General features: G+C 31.6%; 1 protein-coding gene across 5 annotated transcripts in view; it reads left to right on the top strand.

The window, feature by feature from the left end:
• LOC110255677 (uncharacterized) overlaps positions 1-20617 on the top strand; it is a 1749062-nt gene that overhangs the window by 234600 nt on the left and 1493845 nt on the right. For 3 of the 5 annotated variants that reach the window (XR_014817781.1, XM_084979941.1, XM_084979940.1), the window contains exons 4-5: positions 394-481; positions 5080-5155. Coding sequence is in view for 4 of the 5 variants with exons in the window: in XM_084979941.1 (XP_084836067.1) it covers positions 5081-5155 (75 nt within the window). In the remaining variant the exon portion in view is untranslated. The remainder of the gene's footprint in view (positions 1-393; positions 482-5079; positions 5156-20617) is intronic. The other 2 variants (XM_084979938.1, XM_084979939.1) reach the window with 1 other exon arrangement.

Below are 20617 nucleotides of genomic sequence, written 5' to 3' on the forward strand. Positions count from 1 at the left end.
CCAAACCTTCCTTTTGGCATTATATGTATATGAAAAAGTAGTTATTAAAGTGGATTATTTGCACTACAGTCTTATATTAAAATAAAATAACACATCGGAATCTAAGACATACAAAAATAAAGCCCATCATTTCTGGTTAAAGCAACATTTGGTGAGATAAGCTTTGGATATTGTCTGCTGTCTCTAGGAAGGACCTCAGATACCATTGTTTCACCTCTGTTTTTTAATATGCGAGGTCATCTAAACACCAAGGTCATAAAAATAATTTTAGTATATATATCTTTTTCCATCTGAGAGGCTCCTCATAGTAGAAGGATAATACTCAGTTTACCTGGTGGAGGAACTTATCCCTACAATGTTGCAAAGGTTTTTGTTTTGTTTTTGCTTTTTTAGAAGTCTTTTACTGTGAAGCTCTCTCCTGTTATCCCCTGACTCTTCAAGATCTGGTATCCAGGTCCAACACAAATGATGCTTCTTTGGGGTATGTCCCTTTGGTTTCTTCTACCTGAGACATCATTTCCAACTTTGTTAGAAAAATCGTTATCCAAGCAAATGAAAATTTCTTATTTTTCACATCTTTATCAACAAATTCTGAGTATCATTAGTTGAAATTATGTGTAGAGTATCATTTCACTGTTCTTTTAACTTGCTTTCACATATCACTACGAAAAATAAAAAAACATTATATTTAGCAACTGTATAAACTTCCTCTTTTGTAAGTACTATTCATGTTCTTGGGCTGATTTATTATTACTTCATAGAAAATTTCTCTTTGAAATACATATTTTGGTTACATGATGTTTCTCATTCATTTGCAATGTGGCATTATTTTTTCTTTATAATTGTGTCTCATCTTTTAAGAAGGTAAGTTAGCAATATTAATATTGTTAGATTATTTTCTTGTAATGTCTGTTAAATGTTATGTTTGCTTTTCACATTTTTGTGTTGCATAATCTATCATTTACCACCTATTTACTGATATAAATTGTCATATATCAAATTATTATGTTATAATATTTGTTTTTTGTTATAGTGATTTGTTTATTAGCCTAAGTGCAATATTGCGCTGTGTTCATTGCTAAAGTTTTATTATAAATCTTGATGTAAGTAATTCTCCCCAACCCTTTCAAGTTTCATAAAAAACCCTAAATTTTGCTAGTCATATGGTAGTTCTATGTAAAGTTTTCTAAGGTACCTCCATACTGTTCTCTATAGGGGTTGTATCAGCTTACATTCCCACTAACACTGCAGGAGGGTTCCCTTTTCTCCACACCCCCTCTAGCATTTGTTATTTGTGGACTTATTAATATATATCCAAACAAAACTTTCCTTGAAAAAGACATATGCGCCAATATGTTCATTGCAGCACTATTCACAATAGCAAAGACATGGAAACAACCCAAATGTCCATCAACAGACAACTGGATTAGGAAAATGTGGTATATATCCACAATGGAATACTACTCAGCCATAAAAACAAAATAATGCCATTTGCAGCAACACAGATGGAACTACAGACTCTCATACTGAGTGAAGGAAGTCAGAAAGAGAAAGACAAATACCATATGATATCACATGTCTGGAATCTAATATAAGGCAGAAAGGAACCTTTTCACCGAAAAGAAAATAATGGACTTGGAGAATAGACTTGTGGTTGCCAAGGGGGAGGGGGTGGGAGTGGTATGAATTTGGAGCTTGGGGTTAACAGATGCAGACTATTCTCTTTGGAATGGCTTAGCAATGAGATCCTGCTGTGTAGCACTGAGTACTATGTCTAGTCACTTATGATGGAGCCTGATAATGTGAGAAAAAAGAATGGGTACTTGTATGTGTAACTGGGTCACCATGCTGTCCAGTAGAAAATTGACAGAACACTGTATATCAGCTATAATGGAAAAAAATAAAAATCATTATATAAAAACCCCTAAATTTTAATTGAAATTACTTTGATTACCTAGATTAATTTTGGAAACAATTATTATCTTTTAGATATTATATTTTGCCACCCATGAATATATGATATCTACTTATTCATGAGTCTTCTCTATGTTTTTGTTTTGTTTGTTTTTTTGAAAATGCTTTGTAACTTTTTCTAGAAAATCTAGTTATTTTAAAAAAATTATTTCTAAGTACCTTAGAATTATTGTTGCTATTGGAAAAATTCTATTTTTTCTAATATAAGAAATTGTTTCAGAGTTCCCATTGTGGTGCAGGGGAAAGGAATCCTACTAGTCTTCATGAGAATGTGGGTTTGACCTCTGGCCTTGTTCAGTGGGTGGGGGATCTTGCCTTGCAGTGAGCTGTGATGTAGGTTGCAGACACAGTTTAGATCCCTCATTGCTGTGGCTGTGGTGTAGGCTGGCAGCTGTAGCTGTGATTTGACCCCTAACCTGGGAACATCCATGTGCTGCAGGTGCTGCCCTAAAAAAAGCAAAAAACATTTTTCTATTATAAAATTTTGCTTTTGATCTGCTTTTATGTTATATTGTCTTTTCAATATTAATCCACAGTTGAGTAATATGTTTGTTTTGCAGTATTGTTCATTTTGATTAAAAAAATAAGACATAATAATTTCACTACCCCAGATGATTCATTTATACCATCAGTAACTGCAAAAGTAACTATCATAATTACTATCCTGGCTTTTATCATCATATTTTTTTTTACTTGGATTGAAATTCAAATAAAAGTATGAATACTCTATTTCTTCTTTTCTGTTTTCCTCTTTGACATAATACTTTTGATATTCATTCATATTATGTATTATTTGAGAGAGCTTTCATTTATTGCTGTGTAGTAGAATGCCTCTATATTATAAATTGTCGGTCTTTTTCTTGGTACATTTTTGTGTTTCTGATTTTTTTCTGTATGAATAAACTTGCTATAAATATTTGCGAAAATATCTTTTGCTGGAGTTTTACACTAATTTTTCATGGGAGTAGTATGGGTCATAGTGGCTATATATATTTAGATTTGGTAGATACTTCTAAACATTTTTTTCAAAAGTAATCTAATTAATAATCCCATCAACAATGTCTAAAGATTCTAGTAGTACTACTTTCTCATTGATACATCATATCTGTCTTAATTTTAGCAGTTCTGATGGGTGTGGTCTATAATACCATTGTAGTTTTAACCTTCCCTTCCCTGGTGATTAATATGTTGAATATCTTTTTATAGGCTTATTAATCATTGAGAAACACTCATTAGTAATGTGCTTATATAAAATCTTGCCCTATTTTTAAATTTGATTCTTCAGCATTTTTATGATTTCTAGCATTCTTCATGATTCTGGATATAAATCATTTTCATATGTATGTATCCAGAATATCTTCTCCTTTTCTGTGAATCACCTATTTACTTTAAGGATAATTTCTTTTGATGAGCAAAGTTCTTTATATCAGAGTTCCCACTGTGGATCAACAGTGTCTCTACAGCACCAGGACACAGGTTTAATCCCTGGTCCCACAGTGGGTTAAAGGATCCAGCATTGATCCCTAGCCCAGGAACTCCATATGCAATGGGGTGGCCAAATAGGAAAAAAATAGTTATTTATATCATTGAAGGTACTTATGAATTATTATCCTTTTACTATTTATGTTTATTAATATTAAAAAAAATTGCTACTCCAAATTCATGAAGATATCCCTCTCAATGTTTTGATGTTTTTTCCTTCTAGAAGGTTGATCGTCTTTGTATTAATATTAATCTGATTAACATAAAATTTATAATTAACCTCAAATTAATTTCTCTATATGGTTTAAGGTAGGAATAGGGTTCTTTTTTTTCCTATATGAATATATATTTGCTCCAGTACAATTCATAGGAAAAAGTAAAATACTTTTCATAATAAATTTTTGTGGCAACTTTGCCATAAGTGAAATGTCTATAAACGTGGGCTTGTTCCAGACTTTAGATTTTGTTCCATTGAACTATACTATGGAAGGATGTTATTATTGCTATGGTGGTGTTGTTACCTTGCCATGGTAGGTAATATGCAAAATTTTTCTTGTGTATTTTTTTTTCTTTTTTTGTGTGTGTTAGGAAGTTGAGTCATGGGTATTTAAACTTTCTTTTTGTCTGACATGATCATTTTAAAATATTAAATTTGTCCCTCAGAACTACTGTATTTACATCCCATAAATTTTGTCATATAATAATTTATTATTTTCATCTCAATATATTTGCTAATATTTATTTAACTTTATCTTGCCTATAGATTATAGTAGTTTGTTATGTTATTAACACAATATTTTTCTTTCGCTTTCTGACTTACTTCACTTAGCAGGATAATGTCTAGTTATATCCATGTTGCTACAAATGGCATTATTTCTTTTTTTATGGCTGAGTAGTATTCCATTGTATGTATGTCTTTTTTTCCCCCCTTTCTTTCTTTCTTTCTTTTCTTTTCATGGCTGCATCTGCAGCATATGGATGTTTTGCAAGGTAGGGGTTGAATCAGAGCTGCACCTACTGGCCTAAACAGAGCACAGCAACACAGAATCCAAGCCACATCTGTGACCTACACCACAGTTTGCAGCAATGCAGGATCCTTACCCCACTGAGAAAGGCCAGGGATCAAAACTGCATCCTCACGGACACTATTGGGTTCTTAAACCATTGAGCCACAGTAGGAACTCCTAAAAACTGTTTTTTAATTGGACAGTTATGTGACCAATTTTAGTACAGAAACTGTGAGATATAGATAGATGGATAGATAGATAGATACATAGATATAGGTATAATCTATATAGAGATATCTATATATAGATATATATCTAGAGCTTTTTGGGTATTACATAGTGGGTTTTTTTTTGAAATAATAGCTTTATTAGGATATAATTCACATGCCATAAAGTTCACAAATTTAAAAGGTAAATCTCGGACTTCCCGTGTGGCTCACAACATAACTTACTCGGCGTTGCTTCTACAGTAGCTGTGGCTCGACCCCTGGCCTGGGAACTTCCATATGCCGCAGGTGCGGCCACTTGTTTAAAAAAAAAAAAAAAAAAAGGTAAATCTCAGTGTTTTTTACTATATTCACCAATTTATAAAATCAACTCCTCTGTCTAATTACAGAATGCCATGTGACTCCAAAAAGAAGCCTCAAACCCATGTGCCTTCACCTTGGATTTCTCTTTGCCTTAAGCTTCAGGTAATGACTTTGTATTTCTAGATATTTGCTCATTTTAGGTATTTAGTATAAATTGAATCATATAAAAAGTAGCCATTTGGGACTGACTTCTTTAATGTAGTATTGAAACTGACAGTACTAATGGCCTGAACCCAGCCAGAACACAGATAGAGACTTGAGTCCACATGTCGGGACTTGAACCCAGCCTAAACCCAGATTGGGACTTGAACCCAAGGTTTTAAATTAGAATCACTCACCCTGTGTCTGGACTCACTGAGGTTCAGGTTCTTCATGTCTCTGTGCAGAAGGCATTCAGTGAGAGACAAAGTGATAGGCAAATTAAGATAGGACACTTGTGAGAGATACAAGCGGGAAGGTATGGAAGCTCTGCCAGGAGGATCCAGTGGGCTATAGTTTTATCCTCCAAGGGGCATGGGGGTTGGAAAAGCCCACCTCCTCCTTTCTGAGAGTAGTAGCTCCTCCTTGGTATCATGTAAGGTGTGTATTCAAATCTGCAGAAGGGTGGTCCTCAAACTCTTGCCCTTGGTCTGAATATGAATGCAGGTCTAATCCCATCCCCCACACAACAACCTGAGGCAGTCTCAAGGCTCCACTAATGAAGCAAAGCTGCCTTGTTCTAATGGCTTTTTGAGCAATTTATGTATTTACAGTGATCTCTCAATGTCCCCTAAATTTCCCTCCTTATCTGTGGTCCATTGTTGGGACTTCTAAAAATACCTGTGTCTACTCCATCCCTGTCAGTATTAAGTTTCAAAGTTCAGCTGTACTGTAACATGTATCAGTGTGTCATTCTTTTTTGCTAACAAATATATTTCTTTGTAAGAACATATATATTTTGTTACCCATTCATCCATCCATGGCATTTATATTGTTTCTGTTTTTGTCTGTTATGAATAGTCAATCTTTGGACATTTGTATATAAATTTTTATATAGATATTTTTCTTTCATTTCTCTGTCATGAATACATAGAAGTTTTATTTCTAAGTCATACAGAAATTCTACATTTAACATTTGAGGAACTGCCAAACTATTTTCCAAAGTGTTTACACCACTTTACAGTCCCATCAGCTATTTCTGAGAGTTGTAATTACTTCCAATACTCATTAAAACTTTGTATTTTATGTATTAAAAACTAGCCATCTTAGTGAGTATAGTATCCCTTTGTGATTTTTGATTTGTGCTTTCCTAATGACTAATGATGTTGAGCGTCTTTTAATGTATTGATTTTCAATCTGTATACCATGTTTGGGGAAAGGTATGTTCATGCCCTTTGCTCATTTTAAAAATTAGTTTATTATTCTTTTCACTGTTGACTTCTAAGTGTTCCTTAAATATTCTAGATACAAGTTTCTTCCTGGATATAATAATTGCATATATTTTACCATCTTCCAGTTGACTTTGTACATTCTTAATGATATCTTTTCAGGGGAAAATATTTTTAATTTTGATGAATTATTTTCTATTTATTTTATCATTTGTGCTTTTTGTGGTCCTACCTAAGATCTTTCACAAAGAAAGATTGTAAATATTAACTCATGCTTTCCTTTAAGAATTCTATTGGTTTAGCACAATTAGGCTCTCAGTCTATTTTGAGTTGATTTTTGTGTATAGTATGAAGTCAGGGTCCAGTTTCATTCTTTTTCATGTAGGTATCCAGTAATCCAGTACTACTTTTTTTCTCCCAGTTGTATTAAGATATAATTGACATACAACACTGTATGAGTTTACAGTATACAAATTAATGACTTGACTTACATACATCCTGCAGTGATTACCACAATAAGTTTAGTTAATATTCACCATCTCATATATACACAAAAGGAAAAAAGAAAAAAAATTCCTTGTGATGATAACTCTTAGGATTTACTCTCTTAAGAATTTTCATATATAATATACAACAATGTCAATTATATTAATCATGTTGTATGTTATATCTCTAGTACTTATTTATAACTGGAAGTTTGTATCTTTTGACCACTTTTATTCAGTGCTCTCAAACACCAATTTGAAATGACTCTTCTTTCCACCATGGCATTTTCTTGCCTTCCTAATGGAATATCACTTGATAATGCAAGTAGGGGTTCAGCCAGGATTTTCATTAACACATGTCCTTCTCTGTGCTAGGATCACACAGTCTTGATTACCATATATTGTAACTAAGTTTTACATCTAAGTAAATTTTGAAATAGTAAAGTATGAATCTTCCAAATATGTTCTTATTAGGTTATTCTTTTTAGGTTATTCTGGCTCACTTATGTTTCTGTGTGAATTTCAAGATCAGCTTATCAATTATTGCCAAATGAAAACTGCGATTTTGATAGGGATAAAATTAATTCTTTAGATCAGTTTTGAGAGGATTGACATGTTAACAATAGGAAATCCTCTGATCTATAAACATGGACCTTTTAATGATTTATTAGATATCCTTTAGTATCTTGCTACAGTGTCTTATGGTTTTTTAGAGTTAAAAACCTTACATATTTTTGTTAAATTTTATTCAGAATTAATTTATTTTAGATGTCTTTTTAAATGGAGTCATTTTACATCATTTTCTTATTGTTACATGTGAGTGTGTATAAATGTCATTGATTTTTACATATTGCTCTTCTTGCAGTGTAGTCTTGTAGAAATTGTTTATTAGAGTTAGTAATTTTTTCTGTGTGTTGTTTTGGATTTTCTCTATACAAGATGATATCCTCAATAGAAAATGATAGTTTAAGTTTTCCTTTTATCTTGATGCTTTTCATTTCTTGCTTTTGCCTGATTCCTTCCCTACATCCTCAGTACAGTGTTGGTTAGAAATGGTACATGAGTCTTCATATTTGTCTACCTGATCTTATTTCACCATTAGGTTTCATTTTTGTTTGTTTCTATAGATGTTCTTTATCAGATTGAGGAAGTTCCTTTCCACTCCTAATTTTTTAGCATGTTTATCTTATCTTTTCTCTAGTGCATTTATTTAGCTCTTGATATGTTCACATGGTTTTTTAATGTCCTTTATTCTATTATAATATTTTATTGCAATTCTGATGTAATATGTTATATTACATTGATGATTTGGAAATGTTAACTCAAGCTTTTATTCCTATGATAAATCCTGCTTGGTAAGGTTGTATAATCATTTTTATATTTTGCTAGGTTTAGTTTTCTAGGTTTTTCTTTTTTTTTTAGAATTTCTTATCTTCATTAGAAATATTAGTCTGTAATTTGTTTTGTTTTGTTTTACTCTTCTGATATCTTGTTTTGGTATCAGAGTATTAGTTGCCTAATGCAAAGAGTTATAAAGTATTTCCACAATTTTTTTCTAAGTAGATTTTGAAGAATTGATGTTAAGTCTTTTTAAAGTTTGGTAGCATTCACCAGTTAAGTCATCTGTGTTTTCTTTGTGCAGATAAGCATGAACCAAGTGCTGAAAAATAGTTCTCTGGGTCTAGAGAATTATTATCAGGAAAATAATAGCAACAAGAGCCAAGGCATTGTATTAATTATCTATTGCTACATAACAAATTGCCCCCCAAAATTAGTTGTTTAAAACTTTCATTGTCTCACATTTTCTATCAATCAGGCATTCAAAAACAGCTTGCCTGCTGTATGCATGTTACCCTTCATTCAGAATATTGACAGGATGCCTCAGTTCCTTATGGGGTGCTGACAGGAGGCCATTTGTGTCTTGCTGTATGGTTGCCTGAGTGTCCTCTTAACATACCAGCTGGTTTTCCCCAGAGCAAGTGATCCAGAAAAGACAGAGAAGAAAACTAGAATGTCTCATGACCTAGCCTCAGAAACCAGGACTGGTCATTTCTACAACCCTACTCACTCAAAGCAAGTCACTGAGTCTGGCCACACTTAAGAACTGGGCCTACTTTCTATCCATTTGTTATTTAATAACTTGAGTATGAATTTTTAAACCACCACACCTTTAATAAGCATCTGCTACGAGTCAAGCACATTTATAATCATTCTACCTTATAGTAATTTCTTTAATCTTCACAAAAATCCTATAATTAGATGTGAAAACTACTTTAATTTTTCAAATAATGAGGAAATAAGCTTTTGAGAATACACATTCATTTCTAAAGTCATACAGTAATATCAGCATTGTTAGCCCGGGCCGTTTGGCACCTGACCCTATGTGGTAACATGACACTATTCAGCCTCTCAGAGGTAACTTCACTGAGTTTATATTCTAAGACAAGAAAACTAAGAATGTCCAAATATACTGATTGTCCACACATCGTGGGGAATGAGATGTCAGAGAAAGGAAGGCTACAGCTTCACTTGCGTGCTGTCACAGAGGATTACGCTATACGCTAGTTATAAAGTCTAGGAAGTTCAAGATTTACCATAATTTAATTAAGGGGCGATGGCCTTTTTAATAATCATACAAACTGGATTTTCATTGGTCCAAAGAGGCAGATCTGAATCTGACTCTGGCTTCAAGCCCCTAGGACCTATAGTTGAGTAAAACCTGGATTTACACAGATTATCAACCCTTCTCCTATTTGTCATACATTTGAGGAAGCCGCCCTGGCCATTTAAGAGTCAATGGGAGACAATTTCATCTCATTTGTAAATGAAAGAGTGTATAAACCAAGGTCTTCAGGACAGGGAGAAATCTGAAAACAATGTTTCTACATAATAGATAATTTCAAAGCATATAAATCTGTGGTCAGAATATGAGCCTCTTAGAAATTTCTTTGTGGTTTGACTGCCAGCTCAGATTTGTAAAGCATTCTTTTTTGATGACACTCTTTTTACTGAGGATTTTTCTATTCATTGAAACTCTTTTGGTTGTAGAATTGAAATGAGTCTCTATTATGAAAATGAAGTGTCATAATTTTTAATCAGTGTGGATCACCTCTGGTGCTGATCTAATGAAAGACTATGAAGAAGACAGGAAGGATAACAAAAGAGTAATCATAAAAATCCAGATAATATTTTAAGGGATGCAGTTTAAGCTTTGAATAATGAAAATAATCTTTTGACATTTGTCATTTCATATTCCAAAAGCATTTGCCTTTGCAGGAGAAGTCAAACTTGCAGCCTGGGCGGTTGGGATAATGGCCCTTCAGTAGCAAATTAGTTCTATTTACTAATCTTCATTAAGCTCTCTGTAATCTATTGAATGTAATAATAATAACAATAAACATGATTGATAGCAAAATTTTCACATCATCAGTGTAGAGGAAAACACAAAGATAATATCTTATCTATTATTAAGAACCATATTTCATTTATACTAAATAGAAAAAATATTTTTATAAAAAAGAAAGAGCATTGGATTAGTGGTATAAAGCATGGATGTTAGAGTCACATGAATACACATGAAGATAAAACCTTACTACCATAGTTTTATAATTTTGAAATTTCATCAAGTGAATCAAATGGATTTCTAATAAATTATACATTTAAAATTCTACCCTCACAGATTTGCTTTAAGAATTAAAAGACAAAATGTGCTCAGAAAAGAGCCTGGTATGATGTATGGGCTAAATAGGAACAGTTAATGCCTTTGTCACTGGTCAGATGACTTTAATGAAAAAGCCACATTTATTATCAAGTATTATTTGAAATAGAACATTATGATGTTTTATTTTAAATAAGTAATTATTAGATTAAAACATTAACTTGGGTACTTAGGTCTTGACACAGCATTCAACATATGGTAGGAAATATTAAAACGAAATCAGTTTTATTGATATATATATGTATTTATATAATACATATTTTTATAAACATATGTACACAATTATGTAACAATATACAACAGTATATTTTATATACACAAATTATATAAAATATATAATTTTATATATTTGTATATGTTTATATATGGATAATATATATTTACATATGAGTATAGTTGTTAATAATATGTAATATATAAATATACATAATATATTTTACATAATTTACATATAAAATTGTAAATGTAATATATATGATAAATATACATATAAATTATAATTTATAAATATATAAATTAGGTATATATATAACAACTATTTGTAGCTTCTAAAAATTCTCCAAAGAGCTTAGGTCAGGTGAATATTTTACTCAGGAAAATGTATAAAAAATTCAATAAGAAAAGCAGGAGACAGTAGTGGTTGTGCTAAGCTTAGCAAAGCAGAAATTCCACTCCAGACTGATACAGTCAGAACACAGGTCTCTCACCATAGCTCCCCATCGGAGGGTTATTTTCCTAGGAAGAAATCTGTTGTTAAGCATTTATCATATGGTTCCCAGCTGTTTGTTGCCTAGACTCTACTCTGAATGAGTAAATTTGAGAGACAGGGGCTACCTTCTTGTTTGGAGGATCCATTTGTGTAACAGAGGCTCTGTCTTTGACGTGAAACCACTGAAACTCTACTCTTGCCCTGAGTGGTAAATTAGTGTCCCCACTAATTGGTGAAGCAATCCAACAAGAATTAAGGCTACTGCCTCTCTCCACCAAGTGTTCAGTTCAAGGATGTCACTCCAAGGGAAGCACATCATTGTACCCACCCCCAAATCCTTGGCCAAGAAATTCTGCATGGAAAGAAAAGCAAGCAATAAAATGCATAGCTCCTAATCTTTTTGCAGAGGAACCAAGTTCATTAACAAAAAGGCATAAAGAAGCTTGGAATGGAAATCCTGTGAAATCAGATTGATATGATCATTATACAACTACAGATGTGATAAATTCATTTGAGCAATAAAAAAAAATGGAAAAAAAATCAGCCAATATAAGCTGTTGTTTGACTAAAAAAAAAAGAAGCTAATGTCTAAGGGTACTCTCAAAAAAAGTGGAGGTTGCGGTGGTAGCAATTGAGACGTTAATAAATTTAGTGAACTGCCAAACTGTACATGCTAAATACATGTTACACTGTAAGTTGGCCAGTTGGCTGAAGAAAGCTGAAGAGAGGAGAGGATAAAAATATATTAGATTAAGAAAGCAAAATTAAAAATGGCAGAGATGAATCCAACTATATTAATAATACCATTATATGTGAATGGATTAAACAATCCAAAAATAGGCAGAAATGGTTAAAATGGGAAAAAAAAAATAAGTTCCAAATACATGCTGTTTAGAGGAGACATGTTTTATATTCAGTCACAAATAGTTTAAAGATAAAAGGAGAAAAAATACATGTTATATAAATAGCAATCATAAGAATGCTGGAATGGCCATACTGATATCAGACCAAAAAAATCATGTTATAATATGTAATATTGTATATATTTACTATAATAAGTTAAAGAGGCCTATTTTATAAAGATAAAATGGTCAATCCATCAGGAAGACTTAACAATTATATACACTTATGCTCTTAAATATAAGCACAAACATACATAAAATAAAAACTGAAGTACATGAATAGAAAAATATAAAATTCAACAGTAATAACAGGAGATGTTAATAACCCACTTTTAATAATGTATATACACTAAAGAGCAGATTTGACATGGATATAGGTGACATGAACAATACTGTGGACCAACTATAACGCAGAACCTACCACCCAATTATGGCAGGAGATGGGTAGATAGATAGATAATTTTTTTTTTTACTAAACTGAACCTAGAACATCCTCCACAAGAGATGACAGGCTAAGCCACAGAACAAACCAATACATTTTAAATAATGGAAATAATATGTAATATATTCTCTGAACACAGTGTATAAAATTAGAAAACAATAATAGGGAAAAATTTGAAACTCACAAATACATGGAAATTGAATACAGTCTTAGTTAACAAGTGAGTCAAAGAGGATATAAAGAAGGAAGTTAGAAAATAATTTAAAATAAATTTTGAAACTTGGAAAATCAAAACACTCCCTGCAAAACATATGAGGTAAAGCTAATGCAATACATAAAGTGAGATTTATAGCTGTTAATGCCTATGTTAAAAATGAAAAAAGATTTCTAATACTTAACCTTCTACTTTAAGAGACTAGAAAAAAGAAAAGCGAACTAAACCTAAAGCAATAAGGTGAAAGGAAATTATATATCAGAGTAGTAAATAATAAAATAAAAATTAGAAAAAAAATAAGTGAAAATAAAAATTGTTAAAAAAACAATCTTGATACAACTTTATGTAGATTTCCAAGAAAAATGAGAGAAACCTTAAATGACTAGATAAAATAAAAAGAAGTAGGCATTACTATGGGCCTTATAGAAATAGCAAGGATTAGATAGGAATACTGTGAAATATTTTTTTGCCACTAAATTACTTGGGTAAAATGGACATAGTTCTTGAAAGATACAAACTACTAAAAATATTTCAATAGTAAGAAATAAAAAATAAGAGAATAATAGACCCTGTGAATGGACCTATAGCATGTGAAGAGATTAAAATAGTAATAAAAATAGTTTGTATTTATTTAAATATTTACTCTTAGTAATAATAAAATAGTAATTTTTAAAGTACCCACAAAGCAAAGTCTAGGTATAGGCTGCTAAATTCTATCAAACTCTTGAATAAACATTAACACTAATTTCAAAAACTTTAAAATACGAAAGAGGAGGGGATATTTCCCAAGTTACTGTATGAAGTGAGCTGTATTCTGATACCAGAACTATCAAAGATATCCAAAGAAAAAATATTTCTGGCAAATATATTTTAGAAAACTGAATCCAGTAACATGTTAAAAAATATATACAAAGGCTAAGATTTATTCCAAAAATTTGAGGTTGGTTTAATATCCATAAATCTATGAATGCATTATGTCTTATCAATGGAATAAATAAAAATCATGTGATCATATCAATAGATACAAAAAAAAGCAATTTGCAAAATCCAATACCCTTTCATAAAAGCACTCAATGAACTAAAGGCAAAAATCTCTCAACTAAATCAAGAGAATTTATGAATAACCCAAAGTTAACATTTTACTTAATGATAAAATACTGTGTACTTTTACCCTATGATCAGGAACAGGACAAGGATATCAGTTCTCACTTCTATTCAACTTTTACTGGAAATTCTAGTCAGAGCAGTTGGCGAGAAAAGGAAGAAAAGGCTTCCAGCTAGTGTTATACTTAACAGTGTAAGACTGAAAATTTCCTCTTGTAATTGGGAACAAGTCAAGGGTGACTATTCTCTTATTCCACAAAGTGATGGAAATTCTAACCAGAATCAAAAGTCAAGAAAGGGAAATAAAAGGTATACAGATTAAAAATAATAAAATTGTCACTATTTGCAAATGATGCAATTACATATACAGAAAAATCCTAAGAAATATAAAACTACTCTTAAAAACAATAAATGAGTTCATAAAGTTTTCAAGATACAAGATAAGCAAAAAATCAATTTTAGTTTTATATAATAGTGATGGACACATGGAAACTAAATTTAAAAATATAATACCACTTACAGTCGCTCAAAAATGAAATTATTATGTATAAATCTAAGAAAATATGTAAAGGACTTGAATGCTGAAAACTGCAAAACACAGATTAAAGAAAGCAAGGAATGAACACATAGCCCAAAGTGAAGATATCATTGCTATAAGCTCTGGTATGTACACGAAGAGATGTTTACCTGCTCTCTGGTTTTTTTTTTTTTTTTTTTTTTTTTTTTTTGCTTTTTGAATCACTGCATGTTTTAGGTACAATCACAATGTGAAGACATGCATATTTAATACCTCAGGTTTTCATGGAGATAGGACTGTTGACTAGGTTGATTTCATACTCAGAAACCTCAGGATGTAGCAGTGGGGTGCTATATATCAGTATACTTCATGCTATTCCATGACTTCAGCAGAGTGTGTGTGCAGGGGCAGGCCACAAAATAGCACAGCACCTCTCCACTTGGCTGACGGTTTCGGCAACCCAGCAGGGGAAAAAAAAAAAACCCTGGGATTTAGGATGCTGGAATTCCAGAAATCATTTAGCAAATCTGGAAAACTGGTAAATTAATTTGTCATTTCTAAGTCCTTTCTATACATTATTAAGACTGAGATTGTCTATTGATTTTCTTCTGAATCCTGCGTTATGCTAAATGAACATTTAAAAAGCCACACAACCTTCATAAAGTATCTAGTTTACACTGACTCTTATTTACCCAGCAGCAGTACTAGTACATCCTATACCTCAAACTTTATGTGTTAAAACATCAAAGGCTAAAAAAAGAAATCAATAGGAAGGATAATCAAGGAAGACAAACTGATCATGTATTAAAACCATAATATAGAAAAGATGTCAATTTACGCAAAATTAACAGCTTTGACAAAGTTGCTATCGCAAACCCAGCAATATTTTTGCAAATTATTAAATATTATTCTAAAATTTCAACATTTCTAATTATAATATTAATTTTCATATTTATATTTGAAATTTGTAACAATCAGCTATCATGGATAATTCACCATTGGTCAGTTTTGTCTTTTGCACCTACAAATTACCTCCTCCTTGATGTTCCAGAACTTCAATTCGAAAAGAGTGTCCATCTGTCTGTGTCCATGTGGTAAAGTTTGAAATAGAGCCCTAACCTGGAACGTTAAGTAACAACTGATTTAGAAGAATAGAAACACAGTAAATGTCTAAATCATTTTAATTTCTTCATATTTATTATTAGGCATTGCTGATTAGAAAGAGTTAAGCTTTTTTAAGTGTTTTTATATGTGTTTTTTAATCTTTTTCTTTTTTTCATTTTTAAGGTCATATTGAAGAATAGTTGATTTACAATGTTGTGATAATGTCTGCTGTACAACAAAGTGATTTAGTGATATATATACACATATTCATTCTTTTTCAGATTCTTTTCTCACATAGATTATCACAGAATATTAGATAAAGTCCCCTGTGCTATACAGCAGGTTCCCATTGGCCAATCATTCCACATGTCACAGTGTGCATCTGCCAGTTCTCAAAGCCCAGTCCATCCCCACCACCACCTATCCCCTTTGGTAACCATAAATTTGTTTTCAAAGTCTATGAGTGTGTTTCTATTCTGCAAATAAATTCATTTGTATCTTTTTTTTTTTTTTTAGATTTCACATGTAAGTGATATCATGGAGCTTAATATAAATCAGAATTTATGACACAGGGTAAATATGATTTCATGAAAGTTATACTATAAGTCGCTATAGGGAAAGAAAAAGCTTTTAGTTAATAATAAAACCTTTGACACAACAAGTATAAGCGAAGGATCTAGCAATGCATTTTATAGCTGCCATAGTACATTTACCTTCTGGGCTTAAATTCAACATGGATAAATTATTTTACATGCAAACCAGCTTACATCTATATATTGGTATAAAAATGAAAATCAATAAATCTGTTCTAATGATCACAAATAAGTAATAACACCAAAGGTATTCCCTAACTAGGGCACCATTTGAAAATACCATGCAATAAGCAAAACTTAAATTACACTAGAAGATGCACCATTATTCACCCTTGTCACTAAGCTAAGAAATACACACTAAGAAATACACACTAACAACAAAATTCTTCCAGAGTTTTTTTTGTTTGTTTTTTTTTTTTCACTCAGATCGCTTTCACCAAATGTAAGACCTTAAAACAGGAATCATCTAAGTATGAGCTGTGTGTTAACATTCATATATGATTACTCTAAAATTCATTATATATAAGGAATTTCCCTTTCTTACTTTCTACTATTTATATATTTTTCTTTCTGTGGTAGAACTAAGTTGATGTATACAGTGTACTGGGGTCCTTTTGATATGAACTATCAAGCATTTTAATTAGAAATAATTAATAGAAGAGTTCCTGTAATGACTTAGTGGAAATGAATCACCACCCATGAGGACACAGGTTCGATACCTGGCCTCACTCAGTGCATTGAGGATCTGTCGTTGCCATGAGCTGTGGTATAGGTCGCAGACATGGCTTGGATCTGGCATTGATATGGCTGTGGTGTAGCTGGCAGCTACAGCTCCAGTTACACCCCTAGCCTGGGAACCTCCATATGCCACGGGTGCAGCCCTAAAAAAGACAAAAACTAAATTAAAAAAATTAAAAAAAGAAATAATTGATACAGTTAAGGACTAAAAACTACATGACAATATTAGGAAACAGATTTTAGTCAAAATTATAGAGCAGACACAGATAATTACATATATGTATAATTTTAAATGATAAAACTAACTTGTGTAAATATATATGTGTGTGTGTGTATGTATATATATATCTCCACACGTAAACTGTAGCATATACTATAAAGACTTATGCTGTTATTTTAAATGCTGGGCTAAAATGGGGATTTAATTCATATTTTAATCACCAAGAATAATGCAAAACAAAACAGAAAAAGAACTTTGTCTAAAATCTCATCAAAATCCAAGTGAAGGTATGTAATGCTCTAATAAGACATTTATGACTAAAAGCCAATTATTCTCAAAACTTTAGTAGTTTTTCTAGTAAAAACTACTTTTTAAATTTTCCATGAGTTACTAGCTATGTTAATGTAGACAGACAAAAGATTTGAAGGGCTGACTGTATTTGTTGACATTATTTGCATATTTAAGTCTAATTCAGTTAATTAGAATTTAGGAAAATATATAATACAAACTTCAGAGAATACATAAAATACTGTGTTATTTTCTAATATATAAAATTGCAATTACTCTTTTTAAAATGCTGTTAAAATAAGATGAAAAAATCATTGATATAAAATTAAAAATAGCACTACAATATTTAAAATATAATGCACAATAGCAGAATTTGATTTAATATTATAATGTGAGCACATTGTGTATTCTTTATTAAGTTATTTTTGTACTCTGTATCATTGCATTTGCAGCAGAAAATTATCCAAATTTAAACTAATTGAAAAAACAATTTAAAGAATGACAAATGGCAACAATTCCTGGCAGAACCAGCCAATTCACTGTGGAGACTCAAATAATGAAAATTGTCAAACTCATTTATGATTCTTCTCATGAGATCATGACAAAGACCGTGTTAAAAATATTTGTGTGGAGGAGATATTTCTCTTGGTGTGAGCCTCTTTTGTTTTAATTTTAAGTTTGAATTACTTTATTCAGGACATTTTTATCTATACAGTATTTATTTGGGTAGTAAATATGTATATCATATATATAATATATATGCATACATACCTATAAAGCATGATTTGTTTTATATGAAAAAATGTATAACTTATAAGATTTTACCTCTTTATAGTTTTCAGTCCCAGACTTCTTGCATGACTCAGAACTACTAGCTTTATCCTTAAACATATTTACAGTGATTATAGTTCTAAAAAATACATATTCAAAAAATTTTAAAATAACACTAAAATTACAAAGTAATAAAAAAACATTTTTTCTATTATTGCAGCAGAACTGCAATTTAGAATTGTTAGGATCACAATCATGGATTCCATACTTTACAGCAAAAGATACTAAGTTCTGCTTCATCTTTTCTAACATGAAGCCAATAATACCTACTTCATAGAGTACTTAAAAAATAACCAGATATTTTTTCATTTATCAGGATCATAGTAATTGGTCAAAATATTAGTTCTTTTAGGTATTATTTCAGTTTTAGTTTATAAATGAATGACAAGACATAACATTTTTTAAAAAGTTTAAAATGATGCAAGGTTGTTTCCATGTCTCGGCTAGTGTGAATAGTGCTGCAATGAACATGTTGGGGAAGGAACCTTTTTTTTTTTTTTTTTAAGTTTTATTGAAGTACAGTTACAAAGCTTTGATACTTGCTGCTGTACAACAAACTCTCCCAGTAATACATATGCACAAATACATTCTCTCTCAGATTTTTTCCCACATAAATTATTGGGCATCTATCCAGAGAAAATCATAATTCAAAAAGATGTATGTACCCCAGTGTTCATTGCAGCACTGTTTACAATAGCCAAGACCTAAATGTCCATTAACAGAGGAATGGATAAAGAAGATGTGGTATATATATATAGGAATATTACTCAGCCATAAAAAGAATGAAATAATGCCACCTGCAGCAATATGGATGAACCTAGAAACTATCATACTAGGTGAAATTAGTGAAAGACAAACATCATCACCTATATGTGGAATCTAACAAAATAAAAGGATACAAACGAACTTATTTGCAGAAAAGAAACAGACTCACAGACTTTGAAAAACTTATGGTTACCAAAGGGGATGGGGGTGGGTGGTTGGAGGGATGGACTGACGGTTTGAGATTGGCATATGCACACTGAGGTATATGTTACAATAGGCCAGTGGGGACCTGCTGTATCCCACAAAGAACTCTACCCAGTATTCTGTGATAATCCATGAGGGGTGCATATATCTTTCTGAATTGTAGCTTTGTCCAGATATATGCCCAGGAGTGGGATTGCTGGATCATATGGTAGTTCTATATATAGTTTTCTGAGGAATCTCCATACTGTTTTCCATAGTGGTTGTACCAACTTACATTCCCACCAATAGTAAAGGATGGTTCCCTTTTCTCCACACCCCTCCAGCATCTGCTAATTTTAGACTTATTAATGATGGCCTTTATGACTATTGTGAGGTGGCACCTCATTGTAGTTTTGATTTGCATTTCTCTAATAGTGATGTTGAGCATCAATTCACATGCCTATTGACTATACCTAGGTCTTCTTTGAATGTCCACTTAGGTCTCCTGCATGTTTTCTGATTGAGTTGTTACTTTTTTTATTGTTGGGTTGTATGAATTGTTTGCATTCGTTAGAGATTATATTCCGTGGCATTTTTAAAAAAGATTTTCTCCCATTCTTTGGGTTTTATTTTTTTAAGGTTTCTTTAACAAATGGATTAAGATAACGGATTAAGATTATATATGTGGTGTATATATACATAATAGAATACTACTTAACTATAAAAAAGAATGAAATAATGCCATTTGCAGCAACATGGATGCGACTAGAGATTCTCATACTAAGTGAAGTCAGTCAGTAGAGAAAGACAAATATCATATAATATCACTTATATGTGGAATCTAATATATGGCACAAATGAACTGATCCACAAAACAGAGACAGACTCACAGACATAGACAAGAGACTTGTTGCCAAGGGGAGGGGGAGGGAGTGGGATGAATGGGGAATTTGATGTTAACAGATGCAAACTATTATATTTAGAATGGATAAGCAATGAAGTATAGCACAGGGAACTATATCCAATCTCTTGGGATAGAACAAGATGAAAGACAGTGAGATAAAGAATATATATGTATGTATGACTTCGTCACTATGCTGTATTGAAGAAATTGACACAACACTGAAAATCAACTATACTTGAATATAAAAATAAATTTTAAAAATAAGAAAATGCTACAGAGTAAATTCCAAAACTAATAGAACTTATAAAAAATTGGATGGAAAAGCACTAAAATACAATGGTGTTTATCTCTAAAGATAAATATGATTGTTTATTCTATAAACTTGTCTACATGGTTCAGATTTCCTCTAATGAGTATATGGCTCTATCAAAAGTGAAAATTTTAATTTTTTAAACACACAATAATCTGAAGAAAAAACAG

The sequence above is a fragment of the Sus scrofa genome, chromosome 10 (assembly GCF_054392235.1).
Source record: "Sus scrofa isolate SSC_HxYL_T2T_F1_AM1 chromosome 10, Sscrofa_HxYL_maternal_Yorkshire_Landrace_v2.0, whole genome shotgun sequence".
In the NCBI taxonomy this organism is placed as follows: Eukaryota; Metazoa; Chordata; class Mammalia; order Artiodactyla; family Suidae; genus Sus; species Sus scrofa.